Source organism: Oncorhynchus mykiss, chromosome 22, assembly GCF_057628025.1.
Source record: "Oncorhynchus mykiss isolate SJ-2025 chromosome 22, ASM5762802v1, whole genome shotgun sequence".
In the NCBI taxonomy this organism is placed as follows: Eukaryota; Metazoa; Chordata; class Actinopteri; order Salmoniformes; family Salmonidae; genus Oncorhynchus; species Oncorhynchus mykiss.
Window position 1 is genome coordinate 23,831,114 of NC_143043.1, and position 20,780 is coordinate 23,851,893.

A 20,780-nucleotide genomic window follows, 5' to 3' on the forward strand; every position below is an offset into this window, starting at 1 on the left:
TGGCCAAACAGTTCTATTTTTCTTTCATCAGACCAGAGGACAATTCTCTAAAAAGTACGATCTTTGTCCCCATGGGCAGTTGCAAACCGTAGTCTGGCTTTTTGATTGCGGTTTTAGAGCAGTGGCTTCTTCCTTGCTGAGCGGCCTTTCAGGTTAGGTCGATATAGGACTCGTTTTACTGTGGATATAGATACATTTGTACCGGTTTCCTCCAGCATCTTCACAAGGTTCTTTGCTGTTGTTCTGGGATTGATTTGCACTTTTCGCACCGAAGTACATTCACCTCTAGGAGACAGAACGAGCCTCCTTCCTGAGCGGTATGACGGCTGCGTGGTCCCATGGTGTTTATACTTGCATACTATTGTTAGTACAGCTGAATGTGGTACCTTCAGGCGTTTGGAAATTGCTCCGAAGGATGAACCAGACTTGTTGAGGTCTACCATTTTTTTTTCTGAGGTCTTGGCTGATTTCCTTTGATTTTCCCATGTAAAGCTAAGCGGCACAGAGTTTGAAGGTAGGCCTTGAAATACATCTACAGAAAAACCTCCAATTGCCTCAAATTATGTCAATTAGCCTGTCAGAAGCTTATAAAGCCATGACATCATTTTCTGGAATTTTCCAAGCTGTTTAAAGGCAGAGTCAACTCTAGTGTATGTAAACTTCTGACCCACTGGATTTGTGATACAGTGATAAGTGAAATAATCCATCTGTAAACAATTGTTGGAAAAATTACTTAGGACATCTACTTTGTGCATGACAACGGATTTGCCAAAACTATAGTTTGTTAACAAGAATTTTGTGGAGCGGTTGAAAAACGAGTTTTAGTTACTCCAACCTAAGTATGTAAACTCCAGACTTCAACTGTATAGGCTAGATGTTCTTAATTAAGATGTCTGAGAAATCATTGCACATGAAACAGTGAATTATCAAAGCAATTAGAGACAAGGCAAACAAGAACCCAGTCAGAAATGTGTCCTATTCTTTTTTTTATTTCTTTTTTTATCGTGGGCTGGAACTCTTTGTATGACATTGTGTGGTGTTGATTGTGTTTGTTGCTGTAAAAACAATAGTCCAGTCAAGCACTGAGAAACAAATTTGAGCCTTTATTGGAATGTTGTAAGGCATTAAATACACAAATCCCATTTTTTTTTGATAATTTGGCATTTAATTTAAAAAAGGAAAAGGCTAACAATACTGGTCCTACAGTCACTCTCTTTCAATGTCATCATAATTATTTTATGAATAGAGTTCTCTTTTCTTTCTTTCACTGCAATATAGAAGAGGAAATCTGGAATGGTCGAAAATAAAAGCAGAGGCGTGTTAATGTAGAATTAAAAGGGAAATAGCAAGGACAGACATGGGTAGAATAATGAGGGAGAGAAAGTTTTCTAACTTAAAAAAATACTGTGTATCAAAGCTGCATTGTGGGTTAAAATGGTCACTTGCTGATACTGGTATGCATTTACATTTTTCTCCCCGGATATCCCAAGTTTTACATATAAAAAACCTTTGTATGAAATATAAACAAGCTCTTGCTGTGGTACATAAAGTGAAGTGCATTTGAAGCAGAAAAAAAAAATATGTAAAGGAGACATTAATATGTTCTATAACCTTGCCATGATCAACAATAGCTTGAGTTGCCAGATATTCCCTGGACTCAAGTTCTACAAACATAAATAATGTTTTATGACTTCTGGTTTTATTATCATCATCAATGTTATTGTCGTCATCATCGTCACCATCAAATCCCCCACCACCATCCCGCTTTCAGTATGTTGCTCGACAGATCCGGAAATGATCTTTTATTGTTTTGGTTTAGAAACCATATTTCCCTCATTTTGGAAAATGAAACAAAAAAAACAAAAAACATTTCCAATAAATTTTCCAGCCGGACTGTGTTTGGTCTGGTCTCTTTTTTTCCTTTTTTAAAATTCTGTATCGCCTTCTCGTTCTGTACAATGAACGAGCAATCAAAAATCGCAAACGCACCAACCCTGACCCGCGGCATCCCCCTCCCATGACCACCCCCTATTCTCCCAACCCAACCCATCTAACCATTAGATATTGGAGGGCCACAGTTAAGACATGACTCCGAACACAGGGTTGTGACGACAGATGCTAGGCCCAATCTCCTCATAGTCCTTTTTGGTGTGGCATACCTGGTAGAACTCAGGCTAGAAAAGAGAAAGCAATGTGTTGACATTTGGCATATTTGAATAAAATAGAAAAAAATAAAAGTTGAAAACAAATTATCTAATATTTTTTTTAAAAACAGAGTCAAAGAGTGTGGGTTAGAGTTTTTCATTCTCTTTATCTTATAAGACATGTTTAAGATGCCCGTCTCTACCATACAAATCAAAGGACGTTCCGTAAAAAAATATATATATCTAGACTAAAAGCATTTAATGCTGTGCTGTAAAATGTCAGTGATGACACAACCCACTTTACAGTCACAACCTACAGTACCGGAGTTCCTGTTCTAAAAAGGTGTTATTCAGTTGACTCATCATGACTAATGCAATGTTGTAAACTCGCAACAATCACAATGAACATCATCAATGGATGCCCCTGATTACATTATGGATGATTCCCTTTGACATTGGAATTATACACAATTACTTTGGCATTTCAATCGGGTTACAAGGAAACTGGAAAGTAATATGCCCTTAAGAGTAAACACAAAATGGCAGTAATCATGCTGACAATGCAAATCACTGATATTCAGCTAAAGTGCTGACAGTAACCTTTTATTGCATTCTTGGACTACATTCTAGGAAGGTTGTTATGCAGTTATGCAGATGGCACATAAAATATTTTCTGAATTACATTCAAAATCATTAAAATGGTTTTACTATGTAACAAGTTAGATGTTTCCTTATATGAATTTTGTTCCAAAGAACACGACAGAATTTCTACATTTCCACTTATAATACTGTTTTCCCGCACAGAATAGCAATACTTACAGTTGAGGCTAACATGGATCCTCCGAACCACACTGCATATCTCTGCATATGATGAGTGATGACTTGCACATCAATTGGTTTGGGCTGAGAAGGCAAAAGCAAAAACCAGAAATAAATCGATGTTAGGGATTTTTCTGGATCAAATAGGCGTGGCAATGGGCACGATCGGCGCGACTGAATGTTAGAGGCCCCCATCTTGGCGGTGTAAAGCCAATTTAATGCAATTCTACACATTTAGCAAGTTTCAAAACTAATTTCCTGCTATTCCATGCATTTTGCCATGGCTAATGGTGTGTTCATTTGCTCAAAAATGACTAAATCAATATGGCTAAATAGATTGTTTTTTAATTTTCGATTCCCGTGTGACTGTATAGCTTTAATTTTGATGATTGTTAGTTCTCATTATAATAATTATTATTTTTAAATAGGTCCATTATCTTTTTTACATACTGTGCATTCGGAAAGTATTCAAACCCCTTCACTTTTTCCACATTGTTACGTTTCAACCATAAAAATATGATTAAATTGTTCGTTTTTTTCCTCAATCTACACACAATATCCCATAATGACAAAGCAAAAAACAGATTTTTAGAAATGATTCCAAATAAACTCAAATATCACATTTACTTAAGTATTCAGACCCTTTATTGAAGCACCGTTGGCAGCTATTACAGCCTTGAGTCTTCTTGGATATGATGCTACAAGCTTGGCACACCTGTATTTGGGGAGTTCATCCCATTCTTCTCTGCAGATACTCTCAGGCTCTATCATGTTGGATGGGGAGTGTCGCTCCTGCATTGTCTTGGCTTTGTGTTTAGGGTTGTTGTCCTGTTGGAAGGTGAACCTTTGCTACCAGTCTGAGGTTCTGAGCGCTATGGAGCAGGTTTTCATCAAGGATCTCTAAGTACTTTACTCCGTTCATCTTTCCCTCAATCCTGAATAGTCTCCCAGTCCCTGCCGCTGAAAAACATTCCAACAGCATGATGCTGCCACCACCATGCTTCACCGTAGGGACGGTGCCAGGTTCCCTCCAGACACTTGGCATTCAGGCCAAATAGTTGAATCTTGTTTTCATCACACCAGATAATCTTATTTCTCAGAGTCCTTTAGGTGCCGTTTGGCAAACTCCAAGCGGGCTGTCATGTGCCTTTTACTGAGTAGTGGCTTCCATCTGGCCATTCTACCATAAAGACCTGATTGGTGCAGTGCTGCAGAGATCGTTGTACTTCTGGAAGGTTCTCCCATCGCCACAGAGGATCTCTGTAGCTCTATCCAGTTCTTGGTCACCTCCCTGACCAAGGCCCTTCTCCCCCGAGTTTGGCCAAAAGGCCAGCTCTAGGAAGAGTCTTGGTGGTTCCAAACTTCTTCCATTTAAGAATGATAGAGGCCACTGTGTTCTTGGGGCTCTTCAATGCAGAGATTTTTTGGTACCCTTCCCCAGATCTGTGCCTTGACACAATTGTGTCTCGGAGCTCTACGGACATTTCCTTCGACCTCATGGCTTGGTTTTTGCTCTGACGTGCACTGTCAACTGTGAGACCTTATGCCTGTCCAAATCATGCCCAATCCATTAAATTTACCCCAGGTAGACTCCAATGTTTCTACTCCAATTGTAGAAACATCTCAAGGATGATCAATGGAAACAGGATTCACCTGAGCTCAATTTCAAGTCTCATAGCAAAGAGTGTGAATACTTAGGTAAATAAGGAATTTTTACATTTTTATTATATTTTCAAACATTTTGAAAAAACAGTTTTCATTATGGGATATTGTGTGTAGATTGATGAGGAATGTTTGTATTTAATCCATTTTAAAAGGAGGCTGTAATGTAACAAAATATGGAAAGGGGAAGGGGTCTGAAAACTTTCCAAATGCACTGTACTTAATATCTGGATTTTATTTGTTTAAGTTTACACTGAAAGCATAAGGTCCAATGTAGCAATTTCTTTAAATCTCTATTATGAAATCATTTCTGGGTAACAATGAATTACCTTACTGGTTTCAATTAAAATAGTGAAAAAGTGACAAATTGTTTGTTAGCATAGAGCAGTGCTGGGGCATAGGAAACTAGCCGTTACTGGCAAAGGCTTGGAACTCTTTCTTATTGGTCTATTAACTAAGTCTTTTAAAAAAGCTCTAACATTAAAATAACATTTTCACAGTATTATTCCAACCTCAATTTGATATAAAAAACAAGTTGACTGCACTGGGCCTTTAATAACATTTAAAAAATGCTTGGAATTAGGCATCCCAAAAAAAGCACTTTAGCCCAAGGATTTCAATGGCTGAAAAGTCTCTGGATGATACATTTCTCTGCCAAAACAGTAGCTGGTTACAAGCTCTGACTAATAACAGCAGGGATTCAGAGCTTGACGGGACCAGTTCTGTAAGGAAACAGGAACAGCTCTCGTAAGGTTACCATAACTAGGTACTGCTCTCACCTTGAGCTTGCCCCCACTCAGCTCCTCACTCATCTTCAGCCTAGCGTCCACAGTCCTCTTCAGGTCCCTCTGCAGGCGCCGCCCAAAGTCCCTGAACATGGTGGAGCCGCCTGACAGGACAATGTTCTGGAGAGGAACACAGTGGGACGTGTCAGATATTGTGGCAAATAAAGAGGGTTCAACTCGTTCACACGCACATACAGAACATTTTGATATTGAAAGGAGTTGCAGACCAGAGAGCTGATAAATCTGTTCAAGTCAAATCCAAAATGCTTATTGGACATTAATGGGATGTGATTTTAACCAAGATATATGTAGTTCCAGGGATAGGGTTACCTTGTAAAGAGGACGTCTGACATCAATGGGGCAGTTCTGGATAACCTCGTCCACAACTTCGGAGATGGGCTGGGTGAAGTCAGGATTGGCAAACTGGGGGAATTTAAGGAAGAGTGAAGGGAGAAGAAAAGTATGAGAGAAAGAATTTATAATTGTATACACATCCACGTTCACAGAAACATATCTTTAAGAATATCTTAACCATTTTAAAGATGTCTATCTCCATCATTCACTCCGGCCTCTGCAGCCCTGATCTGCACAACTCCTCTTCTGCCTGTAATTTGTGATTATAGGACATTGTAGGACAGGGTTCCCCAACTGCCCACCCCACATTTTCGGTGAAAAAATATATATATTTAAAAATGTTTATTGTTGAATATAAAACTAAAAATACCAGAAAAATCAGCTCCAAGTGATTTACATTTTGGAAATCTGTTCCAAAGTACTCCCACACATAAGAGATACAAGTAACTGCCAAATAAAGAAAACCCCTAAATAAAGTGTCTTAAAAGGGCAAGTGACAACAGCTTCAATGCACATTGGCATAGATTTTACAAGTGTCTGGAACTCTAATGGAGGGATGAGACAATTCTTTGACGGGAAATTCTACTATTTGGTGTTTTGTTGATGGTAGAAAACACAGTCTCAGGCGCCGCCCCAGAATCTTCCATTAGTGAGCAATTGGGTTGAGATCTGATGACTGAGACGGTCATGCCATATGGTTTACATTGTTTTCATGCTCATCAAACCATTCAGTGATCATTAGTGTGCTGTGGATGTGGGGGCATTGTCATTCTATGAGAACATAGCCATGGTAGCCAAAATAATGGCCTGCTCAACATTTTTAAACATGACCCTAAGCATGATGGGATGTGAACTGCTTAATTAACTCAGGAACCACACCCTGTATCCCTCGTTTACTTTTTTTGCAGGTAAGAGTACATGTGATCGTATACAAATGTAAGCCAGGTTTTAAATTATGATTTTTTTTTGTCAAATATTTTATCTGTTTGGGCTTCTTGCGGTCAATTTGCAGTCTACAAATTATTTGCAATTATGTTCCGGCCGCATACCATCTGCTCAAGAAGAAATCGACCCGCGGCTGAATCTAGCTGATGATCCCTGATTCTACTTATGAGGGTCTTACCACAAATGTTTAGCTACTGTAACCTAGGACCTATAGGTCAGAGTTAACATTATGCTAATGTTCGATGACACTGAAGAGAACATTTCCCACTCATGGTATGCTAGTCTAATTAGCATAGCGCTAACCTCTTGCTATAAAGCAGTTTAACAGCATAGTGATAACTGCTTACCTCTGGGTGGAAGAAGATCTCAGGGCCAAGGAAGCGCTCGTAGCCCACGTCGACAGTGAACTCCTTCTTGCTGATGTTGTTAATTCCAGTGTACTGCTTGATCCACTTGGAGCCATCCGTGTCGTACTTGTTGAACTCTTTCACTAGGTCAGGACACACGTAGCTGAAACGCTCCTGGTGGAAAAATACATGTATTTTTTATTTAACCTAGGCAAGTCAGTTGAGAACAAATTCTTATTTACAATGACGGCCTACCCCGGCAAAACCCGGTCGATGCTGGGCCAATTGTGCGCCGCCTTATGGGACTCCCAATCTCGGCTGGATGTGATACAACCTGGATACAAACTAGAGACTCTAGTGACGCCTCTTACACTGAGATGCAATGCCTTAGACCGCTGCGCCATTCGGGAGCAAGGTGTGGAGGACAAAGCGTGAGTGGATGCTGAAGTACAGTGTAACTGGTTACATACTGTACATTACATTCTGTAGGGTCAGTGTGGTCCACAGAACTTACAGAGCTGGACTGAAACTTTTTTTAATGTTCAATAGTAATTTATTTCCATTTATTTTGTTTTAGTACACATGTTTAAAGGTCTTTGATCTTGGTGAGCAATACAACTCAGGAAGTAATTCATTCCACAGTATCTCTAGAGAGAAATCAGATCAAGCACGAAATGGGCGATGTAGTAGGGGGTTGTAGTTTCCAACAGGCCAATACTCTACATTGTTAGTGCAGAAAATGTGGTAATTTACTTACAATGACCCAAATTAATTGTGTCTGGTCTTGGTTTCTTTTACACGTGCTACGTTAGTTTAGGGCAGACACAGAAAGGGAGAGAATAGACAGAAAATGTGCAATCGAGAGGGATAGAAAGCGTCGCCTGAAAATACCTGATCTAAGTGATTGATAGCTGGTATTCAGCAGTCATAAAAGTATGTCTTATTTTCTTTGAAGAACTACTAAAATAGTGATTACTTGTGATACGCGGTAATGAAGTCATGAAGTGGTGTATTGCTGTATTCTGTGTTGTTACAGCATTCAACCCACATAATGCATAGTGCATTTAATGTTTTAAAACATGTAATCGAACCAAAACCATTAATTTGCTCAACACTAGTACCTGCATGATTCCGTCCCTGTTTTGACCATGATTTTGGCCCTAATTACATTCTAAATTATTTTAAGACTTTCCAACAACACAGGACTCCACTTAAAACAATTCTACAAAACACAGATTTTGGTAGAGACAAATGCAAATGATTGGACAGCTATTTTTTAAGAGCAAGAACATAGCATACAAATCAAGCTACCAATTGCAGTCAGTGATCAAGTCTGTGGGATGAAAAGAGTGTATGTTTGCCTCGGGTTGAAAAACAATGACCTTCAACAGTACGCCCAAAAAGGATTTAGGTGAGCCTTTCAATAAAAATGTACTGCTTTGGATCAAGAAGGGAAGGGAGGTGAATCCCAATTGATTCTGGTGAAAACAAGGGGCAATTTACAAGCTTGGGGTTAATGGGAACACCACACACCCTTTGAACCACCTGGGGAGTGTCCCACCCTTTGAACCACCTGGGGAGTCAAGTCCTCCATCTTGAAGTGTAAACTTAAACAATCAAAAACAGAACTGCATCTGTGTCCCACATTTCAAACTACCTTACAAAAGAGAAGACTGAACATCAAGTGATGTTCTTAGCAGGAGGTATTAAACTTACAGGGTAGAACAATGGCGCCACCTAGTGTTATAGTCAAACTACAGACACGGTCAGAATTACACATTTCCAATTGTAGACATCTTGGTTCATTTATATTTCAGAAAAAAATCAGAGTTGTGTTAGCAATGTTCAAATACTCAGTCAACTTCCAACGCAAACAGTTACAAAATCTGAACTGGGTGAGTGGTGGTAGAGGAATGCTGTTGGGGCGCATACCTTCATTGAATGAAAGTGCTAGACAATAATGAGAGCGGTAGACTAGTTGTTGGAGAAAGACAAAACAGTGGGACTTCTGCCAAAGTGGTCAGTCCAGGACCCAGGACCAGAGTGACAAGTGTTATGATGCAGTAGCGCGAGTTATGAGGAACTGTCTGACTGTTGTTATCAAGCCAAGCTAGTATGCTACTGCAATGTAGACTTGACCTTGTAAATCGCACCCCAAAACAGTTCTTGTGAAAGCAGAAGATATTTTGTTGAATTCTCACAAAATGGCTTAGGGAACCGCAACAGAGTACGTTATTCCTGTGTGAAAATGCCCTTAGGCAACACATGATAGTTTCAATTTAAAATCAACATTCTGGAAAACCTTGCCTCAGAGAACCCGGGATACGGTTGAGAATTTGGTCTAGGATTGGCTCCTTGACTGTACTATGAACCACAGTGGTTGGTGAGTGGAGTAGTGGTTGACGGGAAACATAGTTCACTGTGACCTACCTTGACTGCCTTGGCCGTTTCCAGGGACTGCTCTGGGGGGATGCCCACCTCCCGCTCCCTCAGAAGCTGCTGAGTGAAGTAGGTGATGTCACGACCCGCGATGGGGATGTGCTTTATACAGCTGCCGATGACGTAGCCCTCAGCCTACAGCAACACAAAAAGAAAGATGGTTCAGAGCTCACAATTGTCTAGGGTGAGGTGACATCACAGCATATAAGAATAAATAGGTCAAAGTAGATGCACGTGTTTAAATAACGCTCATGCCAGATTTACACCATTGTGCTGAACTAAACCGTACTGTGCTGGCCTGGATATTTTCTTTTCACATTGTCCTTTCCAGCAACTATGGTGGATGTATAGTCAAGCCAGCCCAGTCTAGTTCGGCTCAGTAGTTAGAAAAAGGGATCAGTTAATATATAACTGACTATTCTTTTAGCAACATTGAAGGCATATTTTTCTATCATAGATGCTCACATCCTGAATTATGTTTGGCTGACTTTCTGTATGTTAAGCAGTGGCTTGTACATCCTACAAGATGCTGACTTACATAACGTGTACACTGTCCACATAAAGTGTGTTCTTGCAATACATTTACTTGCCAGGCAATTGCTCCTGTATCTAAGGCTGTGTGTCAAAAGCATAGTGGCCTACTTTGATAGTTGCCTTCATCTGCACTGATTGAAAAGAAATGGACAAGAGAAAATACTGAACAAAAATAAACACAACATGTAAAGCGTTGGTCCCATGTTTCATGAGCTGAAATAAAAGATCGCAGAAATGTTCCTTTCGCACAAAGCTCATTTCTCTCACATTTAGTGCACAAATTTGTTTATATCCCTGTAATTACTCCTTTGCCAAGACAATCCATCCATCTGACAGGTGTGGCATGTCAAGAAACTGATTAAATGGCATGATCATAACACAGGTGCACATGGGGCTTGGGACAATAAAATGGGCACTAAAATGTGCAGTTTTGTCACAGAATAATGCCAGAGATGTCTCAAGTTGAGGTAGTGTGCAATTGGCATGCCGACTGCAGGAATGTCCACCAGAGCTGTTTCCAGGTAATTGAATGTTCATTTCTCTACCATAAGCCGTCTCCAATGTTGTTTTAGAGAATTTGGCAGTATGTCCAACTGGCCTCAAAAACAACACCAGCCAAGGACCTTCCCCAGGACCTCCACATGCAGCTTCTTATCCTGCGGGATCGCCCGAGACCAGCCACCCAGACAGCTGATGAAACTGAGGAGAATTTGTGTCTGTAATAAAGACCATTTGTTGGGAAAAAACAAATTCTGATTGGCTGGGCCTGGCTCCTCAGTGGCTGGGCCTGTGCACTCCAAGACCCATCCATGACTGCGATAGATAGATTAGCTCCTAATGAATTTATTTACATTTACTCATTTCCTTATATGAACTGTAACTCAGTAAAAATCATTGAAATTGTTGCGTTTATATTTTTGTTCAGTATAGATTTCTTTAGTAACAGGCAAAGGAGGCCACTAAGAAGTATTGAGACACATGCAGGATCGGGGGTCTGGCTGAGGGAGCCTTTCGCTGGGACCATGTTTGTGTTCAGTATGACACGCAGTAGAAAAACATTTAGCAATGGAACACAACAATCTGTGTTCTTATTGGACAAGTTTAGGTTGTACATCCGTCTCGGTTTTAAAAAAAAATCCTTATACCCTCTGGGTGTTTCTCAATATGCATACTACCATGACTCCACACTCATGCTCAGAGTGCATTCTCTCGACCACGTTCTCTTGAGTACATTCTTGTGAGGATGAGTGTAGAGAATGCATAAAACAATATGAAGCACACACTCCCCCTACTGTATTACCTCACTCTTCATCTCCCCATTCACTGAGCCTTCTTCCAAGATATACACAAAGCAAGTGTTTTACTTGATAATTATCAGCTAGATACAGTGCATTCAGAAAGTATTTAGACCCCTTCCCCTTTTCCACATTTTGTTACGGTAGAGCCTTACTCAAATATTGATTACATTTGAAAAAATCCTAAACACAATACCCTATAATGACAACGCGAAAACAGGTTTTTAGAAATTAAAATATTAAAAAAGAGAAATACCTTATTTACATAAGTATTCAGACCTTTTGCTATGAGACTCGAAATTAAGCTCAAGGGCATCCTGTTTCCATTGATCATCCTTGAGATGTTTCTACAACTTGGTTGGAGTGCATGTCAGAGCAAAAACCAAGGCATGTGGTCAAAGGAATTGACCGTAGAGCTCCGAGACAGGATTGTGTCGAGGCATAGATCTGGGGAAGTGTACAATTTTTTGGGGGCTGCATTGAAGGTCCCCAAGAACACAGTGGACACCATCATTCTTAAAAATGGAAGAAGTTTGGAACCACCAAGACTCTTCCTAGAGCTGGCTGCCCAGCCAAACTGAGCAATCGGGGAGCCACTACTCAGTAAAAAGGCACATGACAGCCCGCTTGGAGTTTGCCAAAAGACACCTAAAGGACTGTTAGACCATGAGAAACAAGATTCTCTGGTCTGATGAAGCCTAGATTTAACTCTTTGGCCTAAACGCCAAGCGTCACGTCTAGAGGAAACCTAGCACCATCCCTACGGTGAAGCATGGTGGCAGCATCATCATGCTGTGAGGATGTTTTTCAGCAGCAGGGACTGGGAGACTAGTCAGGGTCGAGGGAAAGATGAACAGAGCAAAGTACAGAGAGATCCTTGATGAAAACCTGCTTCAGAGCGCTCAGAACCTCAGACTGGGGCGAAGATTCCCTTTCCAACAGGACAATGACCCTAAGCACACAGCCAAGACAACACAGGAGTGGCTTCGGGACAAGTCTCTGAATGTCTGAGTAGCCCAGCCAGATTTCTAAAAACCTGTTTATACTTTGTCATTATGGGGTATTGAAAAAAGTCAAGGGGTTCTGAATACTTTCAGAATGCACTTTATTTGAATCGTAATAATGTAGGTAACCAGATAGTTTAACTGGCAAAATGACCTAAAACTAATATTATGCAAGATAGCCATGAAGAATTTAACCTCTGGCTAGCTAACAGTAGCTAGCCCATTTGACTTATTATGGGCTTGCGATCTATGGTACGTAGGCAGATAAACATGCCAAAATTAACACAGTATTTATTTATTAACGTATCAAGATAAAATATTGTAGTCAAGCAACATATGAGATGTGAATAGGCAACATTTCTCTCCTTGTATTTTCTCTCGCTTAAACTCAAATAATGGCCGAAATTGATTTCAATACATTTTGCATAATTTTTTGCGTGGTTGCGTCATATTTCTTTGCATACTTTCCGTTGAGTCTTGCATCTATGCATGCTTCAAAATACGTACAAACGGAGTACGCATTTGAGAAGTGCCCTCCATGCTCCGTTTCGCATACTTTAATTTGGACTAATACTCCGACCCTCCCGTGAGCACAGTAGTATGCATTTTGAGAAACACTGTGCGTGTGTGTGTGTGTGTGTGTGTGTGTATAGCGTGTGTACATGAGTGAATGTGTGTAATAGATCAGTCTTTTCTGTCAGACGTGATAAGGCTTTCCTCAGATCAGGTGTGTTTGTCACTCACCACAGGGATAACGTGGGTGACTCCGTCTCCGCTGTCGATGACCGTCCCCGTCAGTGTCCTCTCCCCCACCTGTCTGGATGTCCAGGAGGCAGCCAGCGCCAGGACAGCCTTGGGTATAGAGAACACAAGGTCAATATGACGCCATTGTAAAACAACAGTAAAACAACACTGAGGGTGTCCATGATGTCATTGACCACATTATTTAAACACAACATTAAACAGCAGGGGGCAGTGGCAGTGAGGAAGTCTGTGTTTTACATAAAAGCATAAAGGCTGTGTGTGTGTGCAAGTGTTTGTTTCTGATAGATATAAATAGTGTTCCCAGGGATGATGAGGCCATACCTGCACTGCAATGTAGAGCCCTGGGACGTTGAAGGACTCAAACATGATCTCTGCTGTATACTCTCGGTTCTCTGGTGTGTTCAGAGGAGGCTCTGTCTGCAAGAGGACACCACAGTACTGGGAGTTAGACTTCAACACAGACACACTAATCCAACCAGCATCAGAATTATTAACAACCACATCACCCTCAATTACAGGTAAAAGTCTATGCTATGTACCTACAGAAAAGGTTTTAGTTACAATGTATTACAACAGCCTTAGTGTTCCCCCTACATTAATTTATCAGCACCTTAAAATTGAATTTTTTTATTTTTATATTTTTATTCTCCTGAGACGCGCTTTTAAGATCAGAGTAACAACTTACATCAGACCGTCCAAGAAACCTCCAGATAGCGAGCTTGTAAACCTGGAAGTGTTGCCAACCCTATTAATAGACGTATGCCCCAGAAAGACCCAAGGTTTTTAGCCCACTGTTATAACCATTTCGTTTTAGTTCCCTTCACTGGGTGTTCTATTTCACTTGGCTCACAGTGCTGATATAGTCCTACTTCCTCAAGTGTACTAGCATTCATGACAGCACTTTTAATCCAGGGGTGCACAACTCAGGACCTCCAGTTCCGCAGACCCATTGGTTTTCATTTCACCCATCAGGTTGTAAAGAGAGCCCACCCTCTTTGACAAGTGTGCCCTCTATCCATCTGTATGGTGTCTTTCTATCCTGTAAATGTCCCATTTGGACCATGGTCCTCTTACCAACAGAAAGTAGTGGTCCTCAGGCTCCGCCCTCAGGTACTTGAAGATCACCTGTTCCATGAACCTCTCCATCAGGTCCCAGTCCTCGACAATGCCATGACGGATGGGCCACTGTGGGCGAGAGGTCAAAGGTCAATCACACTGGCAAACATACAGGGCCCGGTTTGAGGCATGTGTCGATACTGATACGATCAAAAGACATCGGTGTTCTCGGATCAGCTTTCTCCATTAAAATCTTACCTTAACATTCAAATTATTCCACAATACTGATGACGGATCAGCTCTGAAAAACATATATAATCCCTGGCTGCAAATATTGAGGTGGGTTATTCTAATGCTTACCCCACAATAATGCACTAAAATCAAGATTTGGCACACTACTGCCCACGTGTTGAAGCAAAATTAAACAGTAGTCTACAACTAGCAAAATATAACTCAGTTGAGTGAACATGAAATTGATTTGAATAATAATAAATTATACATCCGTATGTATCCTATAATGTAGTATATTTATCTTTTAATGCAGTCATCTCGGTTTTCATTTGAAACATCTTTTCATCCTTCTCTTGTTCGTAACAATTTCGAAGACATTGGCAACTTCGTACTCATAGTTAACTTCCTTGTGAAGCTACCAGTGGTCACAGAGAGACAAACATTTTGATTCTATGTTTAGTGGATCTCATCTGTGTATAAAGTGACTCCGTAGGAGGAAAAAACGCATATAATGACGCACTTAGCTGTTCTACGAGAGGTCTGAGGTAGTCGGGAAATAACAAGCATTTTCAAGTGCTACGTTAGTAACGATGGTTTTTGAAAACAGCTTAGAGATTTAACGATGCTCCTATGAAGGTTCTAACTATGAAAGCAGCCTTAATACACTTTTGGGAAACTAGGCCTTGGCTTGTAAATTACTTTGCGACTAAGTACACCAACATACATTTTAGTGCATGGTTGAATGACACATCAAGTACAAGAGTAGGCCTGCATGGCCTAGTAGCACATAATGTGCACTAACAAACATTGAGTGCATTGCGTAGTGACAAATAGTCATGTGAAATGAGAGTGACTGGCCGTTGACAGACACCTCTCTGGTGCAGTATACTGGTTTCCGTATTTCCTTGGAATAGGTATCTTTGAAATGCACAGTATGCAAGTTCACATGACAACTTGTAGGCCATTTGTCATGTTCAATTGGTAGGTTTGTACTTTGTATTGGTCACATACAAATGGCTCTTCAGGGCTGTCATGTTTGGCATTGGACAGGTTAGCTTGTGGTATATGTGAGTTTTACTATACTGTATTGGGTGGCCCTGTAGCCTTTTTGAGTCATGGGTTTGGTACCTTTGTGGCATAATTGGGCTTGTCTATCCCCTCATCTCCGATGAAGAAGTCCAGGTCGTCCACCCCCTTGACCGTCCTTGATCCAACCTTGGCCGACTCTTTGATTGCAATACCTGTTAGGGATGAGAGACGGATGGAGGAAGAAAGAAACACACAGAGACATAGAGAATCAATTAGACTAAGGCCGTGTTTGATGAAAGGGCTTAAGACACAAATCCAGTCAAACACCAAGTGCAAGAGTGACCTACAGTATGCCCTCACTGTTCACTATCCAGCCTTGTATTTCCAAAGCATTGCCCCAAAGAGCTCTAAAATAGAAAAACAGGCCTGAAAATACTTTCAGCATCAACGATATCAGATCATAACCTAGACTCTTTGAAACCGTGTTAGGGCTCTGCTTATTAAAATTACTTTTGTCTAGGCAACAGTTAGCCTATCCTCAATGTGAGGTGAATGGAAACATATACCCACATGACGGAACAATGAACTGTGGCTCTGTGTTCCCTGCATACCCCAGCTTAGTGTATCTGAAAGAGAGAAGGCACACCATTAGATTGAACATCACTTGATCACATTTTTTTGTATAGGTGACACTTTGTAAAAGGAGAAAATAATACAAATTGATTAGCAGGCATAGCCTATATTTTGGTTAGGCCTAGCTTCTGTGATTTGTATCAATAAAACCCCTGTTCTTCCACAGATCAGTATAGTGCCAACAACTGCAGCTCAACTCTGAATAGCCTACCCTTCAATAGGAATAGTGTAAAAGGGCATTTGGAATCTAAGGGGCTATTCATACATTTCCCCAAATCCACCACTTTGAGTAGAAATATTAGCATAGCATCATCCTACAACTGTTCAGAGTGCCAGAAGTGTTTCGCAAATAAGGTTCACTTACACACGGCTAAAGCCTTATCGCAGAACGATAAGCTGCATACAACAGTTAAGTTTGTGTTTACTGTAAATGGGTAGCCTAGAAATCTCAGCCCACGAGAGCTCATCGTAGTTGAAACATAACCTACTACCATAAGGATATAAGACACATTGCCTGAGATGCTTTTCAATACCATTGTTTCAGTGCAGTAGGTTAGCCTATAGAAAGTAAGCCTAGTTGCTTTTAAGTCCTATTTTAACCGTATTGTAAATATAACAAGGCCTACCCAATGAGTGAGGAATAACAGAGCTGGTAAGGATTAACATTTTAGTAGCTGCACGTGGAAGACACACAAAAAAATAGGCTTGGGGCTTCATTCCACAGAACAGTCCTAGCTTGTCTAGGGCAGCTACCTGCTTCAACAAGCCTGTTTCACTACACTCTTCGCAGTGGACATAACCACAGGAGTGCTCAAATACAAATCGATCCTCAAGCCCCTCCTCACTGAGAGGATCAGATAAGTATAGCCTACAAAATATGACAATGCTTAGCCAACATCCATTCAGTATTCTTAGAAATAGGTATCTGAAAGTGCCTAAAATGGAGGGTAGGGAATAGAGGTTGATTTGGGATTGGGCATTAGGCCTAGGCAAGGCCTGAAATGTAAGCTAGGCTACCTTATTGTAGTCTTTCTTCAAACACAGCAATGTGAATCATGGCCTGGTATAGGCCAAGTTTGAATAATGATAATGGCCTTACTGTGTGAAATCAAAACTGTTTGCTGAGTATGATAAGCAAATTTCGACTCCACCATAGCCCCAGGTACTACACTTAGCTGCAAGCCTGGCCTGTAACACCTGCATTTGAAACATTTGTTTAGACCAAAACTGACCCCTACAAAAGAAAAAAACATACAGTAGCCTACATAAAACAGTAGCTCTTCACAGACCTCCCAACAAAACTGTTATAGAGAAGTGAACAAAATAAGCAGTACAATAACTCTGCTGCTCCATTTCACTGTTGAGTTCTAAGAATAGCGGCCCACTTGTGCTTGAGGTAAGAGGATGTAGAGTTCAGTTCAAATATTTTGGCTGTCGTGAGCATGACTCATGAGCTGTGTGGTGGTGTAGCCTACTCAACCAGACTTCTGCTGGCCTGGTACTTTAGCAACTTGGCTTTTATAGCAGTTTCAAACATCTGCTCTACAAAGGAGTTAGCCTCATTCTCCATCCTCAGCTGTAGTTTTCCAGTCCTCCCTCCCAGTGTGGACCAGATGCACTAGCCTAACTAATAGCCCAAAGGGAGCGGGGAAGATAAGTGGAGAGGTATGTAAGGAAACATGCAGAGTGGAGAATTCAAATCTCTGTATGGATTGCAAACAACGTAGCATATTTAGTTAGGCAATAACCCCAACTATAGTATTAAACATAAATCTAGGTCTCGGCTATATCAAATGCCTACATTAGATATCGCTCCTTAGATTACAATCTGTGCATTAATAGACAGCAAGTAAGAGTAACAATTAGGGCTGGGAAGCCGAAAATATATTATCACGATACTTAGGTACCAATATGATGTGCATTGTGATTCTCACGATTCTATATGCATTGCGACTCGATACTGTGAATTTATTGCGATTCGATGTTCCAAACATATCGCTCACCAAATGTTTGTTGCAGAGGGACAAGAGAGAGCCATGAGAAAACACGTTTTGATCAGTCATGTAAATAAAAGGGCTGAAATCAAATTGGCACCCGATTTGATTAAAAAGAAGACGGAGAACAAGCTATGAAAGGAAAATACTGGAGTTTTGGTGCAGGTATAGTTGACTAGCACAAAACTAATATTGCGATCACGTCAAAACGATATATCGTCAAAAAGCATATCCTGATACATAACTGAATCGGTTGTTCCCCCCCATTACTTGTAACGAAATGCACAAAAACATTATTGTCGCTGTGATTAACTGCTAAAACACCCTTTATTTAACTAGGCAAGTCAGTTAAGAACACATTATTGCAGGCAACTAGAATGATGTGGTGTATTGCACAGCTCAATAATGAGGGATTAGTTTAGGTCCAACTGTTATTAATTCACTGGCTTAAAATAGATATTGGGACGTGCAATCAGCATATTGGCATTTACAATATTTACAGATGATAAAAAAGGATGGGCATGAAGCAGAAGTATGCACAATCAAAACAAAGTGCTGTAGAGCTGTGAGGTCACGCAAATGAGAATCCTCGAACTTTTCTATTGAATACAAACCAGTCTTTGTTATTCAGAAAATTATTAATGTATGGTTTCATTTGAGATGGTAAAGGAACGGCTACATTTAGGAAATTAGAGAAGTATGCTAATAAAAAAAAACATGTTCAGTTGCCGAAAACGACCATATATGGACTAAAAACCCTGAATGAGGAAGTCGACAATGTAGGAAGTCGCTCTGCGCATGCTCAAAGCCGGGCATCACTAGTAAGCAAGCACTGTACAATTACTTATGAAATGAATACGATTAACGATACAAAATTAAACTTTACAATAAACATGGAAGACCCTTTATACTTTCCATTCAAAGTATTTCCGAAATGCAATATATTAGATCCCCAGCAATGAAGAACAGATTGGGTGGATATGTTGTATTGAAAATGCCTTTCCAACAGGAAGAAAACATTTTGTGATGATGAAAGCAAATAGCAGGCGTATAGCTAGCCATCTAGTGAATACAGCATAAATGTATGTTAAACAGCAGTACAATAACAGCCTAATAAAAAACGTTAGTTTTGTAATAAATGGCCCAAGGTTACATTGATTCAATGTATTAGCAAGCTATAGCTAGCACACACACCCAGTTGCTGACAGCGATGGGCTCCGAGTCGGTGACACCCAAAATCTCGGTGCGCTGTCTGCAAGGCGGTCTAGTTTGAATAGCTTACCCTGTACCGCAGTCGACAACACACGCCGGTAATCGTCCTGCCATCTCGTGTGCTTCTGGTAATCACAAATGTTTTCTGTTAATCGATAGCTGTCTGTGTCGGCTGGAGGATATTGCAAACCGTCCACAGGCGGAAACCTGAACCTGCACAAAGTACAGTTTCTAACGTTACTTCCGCAATCGGTCTAGGGCAGGCAAGATGGCTGACGCCGGGGAGCGCTTGAGTGAAGCAGGCAGAGTCAGCTTCACAGCTGTCAATCACAGTGGCCCCTGAGAGTAAAGCATCAACACTGCCAGGGGAATAAAAAACGTGACACAATAGGTGGTTGTGCCTAAATAAAATCCATCTAACTTTATTAGAACTAATAAAATAATATAATGCTGCAATGGTCAATACTGGCCTAGGGCACATCAATTTAAATGGAAAAATTTTCTGGACCAGGATTGAGATCAAATCCAGAATTTGAGTTTTACAGTGCTATAGAATTAACCGAGTGCATTCTTATTCAAATATGCATTAGACAGCCTGAAATTCATGAATCTACAGTATTATGTCAACATACACTTAATTTCCTTCCAAATTATCTATGTTGCCATATACTGATGTGTGATGCATGTTGTTCACTCAATTTCCATATAATTCCATCAGATTCCATAAATCAACCAAACAATTCTACACAATTTCTTAATTCTTAATTTCTTAGACCTTTCCAAAATTGTCATCAGATACAATGGGTCATCATCATGACCATCATATCATCATCAGACAGATACAGTATGTCATTCAGCACTGAGAATATCCCCAAATGATCTGTCTGGTTCCCACTGTCTCTGTTTTTCTGACAAATCCAAGCAAAATGGCAAATCAAATCAATCAAATCAAATCCAATTTTATTTGTCACATACACATGGTTAGCAGATGTTAATGCGAGTGTAGCGAAATGCTTGTGCTTCTAGTTCCGACAATGCAGTAATAATCAACAAGTAATCTAGCTAACAATTCCAAAACTACTACCTTATAGACACAAGTGTAAGGGGATAAAGAATATGTACATAAAGATATATGAATGAGTGATGTTACAGAGCGGCATAGGCAAGATACAGTAGATGGTATTGAGTGCAGTATATACATATGAGATGAGTATGTAAACAAAGTGGCATAGTTAAAGTGGCTAGTGATACATGTATTACATAAAGATGCAGTAGATGATATAGAGTACAGTATATACATATGAGATGAATAATGTAGGGTATGTAAACATTATATTAGGTAGCATTGTTTAAAGTGGCTAGTGATATATTTTACATCATTTCCCATCAATTCCCGTTATTAAAGTGGCTGGAGTTGAGTCAGTGTGTTGGCAGCAGCCACTCATTGTTAGTGGTGGCTGTTTAACAGTCTGATGGCCTTGAGATAGAAGCTGCTTTTCAGTCTCTCGGTCCCAGCTTTGATGCACCTGTAC

The 20,780-nt window shown here is 40.4% G+C and overlaps 1 protein-coding gene across 1 annotated transcript; it reads right to left on the reverse strand.

Annotated features, from left to right (window-relative positions):
* Positions 1-1,083: 1,083 nt before the first annotated feature.
* On the reverse strand, positions 1,084-19,490 carry LOC110501588 (actin-related protein 3). The gene is made up of 12 exons (XM_021579261.3): positions 19,319-19,490; positions 15,980-16,035; positions 15,509-15,621; positions 14,168-14,278; positions 13,415-13,510; positions 13,073-13,180; positions 9,487-9,630; positions 7,057-7,230; positions 5,741-5,833; positions 5,405-5,530; positions 2,964-3,047; positions 1,084-2,174 (listed from the first exon to the last, which is right to left on the reverse strand). The coding sequence occupies exons 1-12, from the start codon at positions 19,360-19,362 to the stop codon at positions 2,079-2,081; spliced, it is 1,245 nt and encodes a 414-aa protein (XP_021434936.1). The 5' UTR covers positions 19,363-19,490; the 3' UTR covers positions 1,084-2,078.
* Between the last annotated feature and the right edge of the window lie 1,290 nt (positions 19,491-20,780).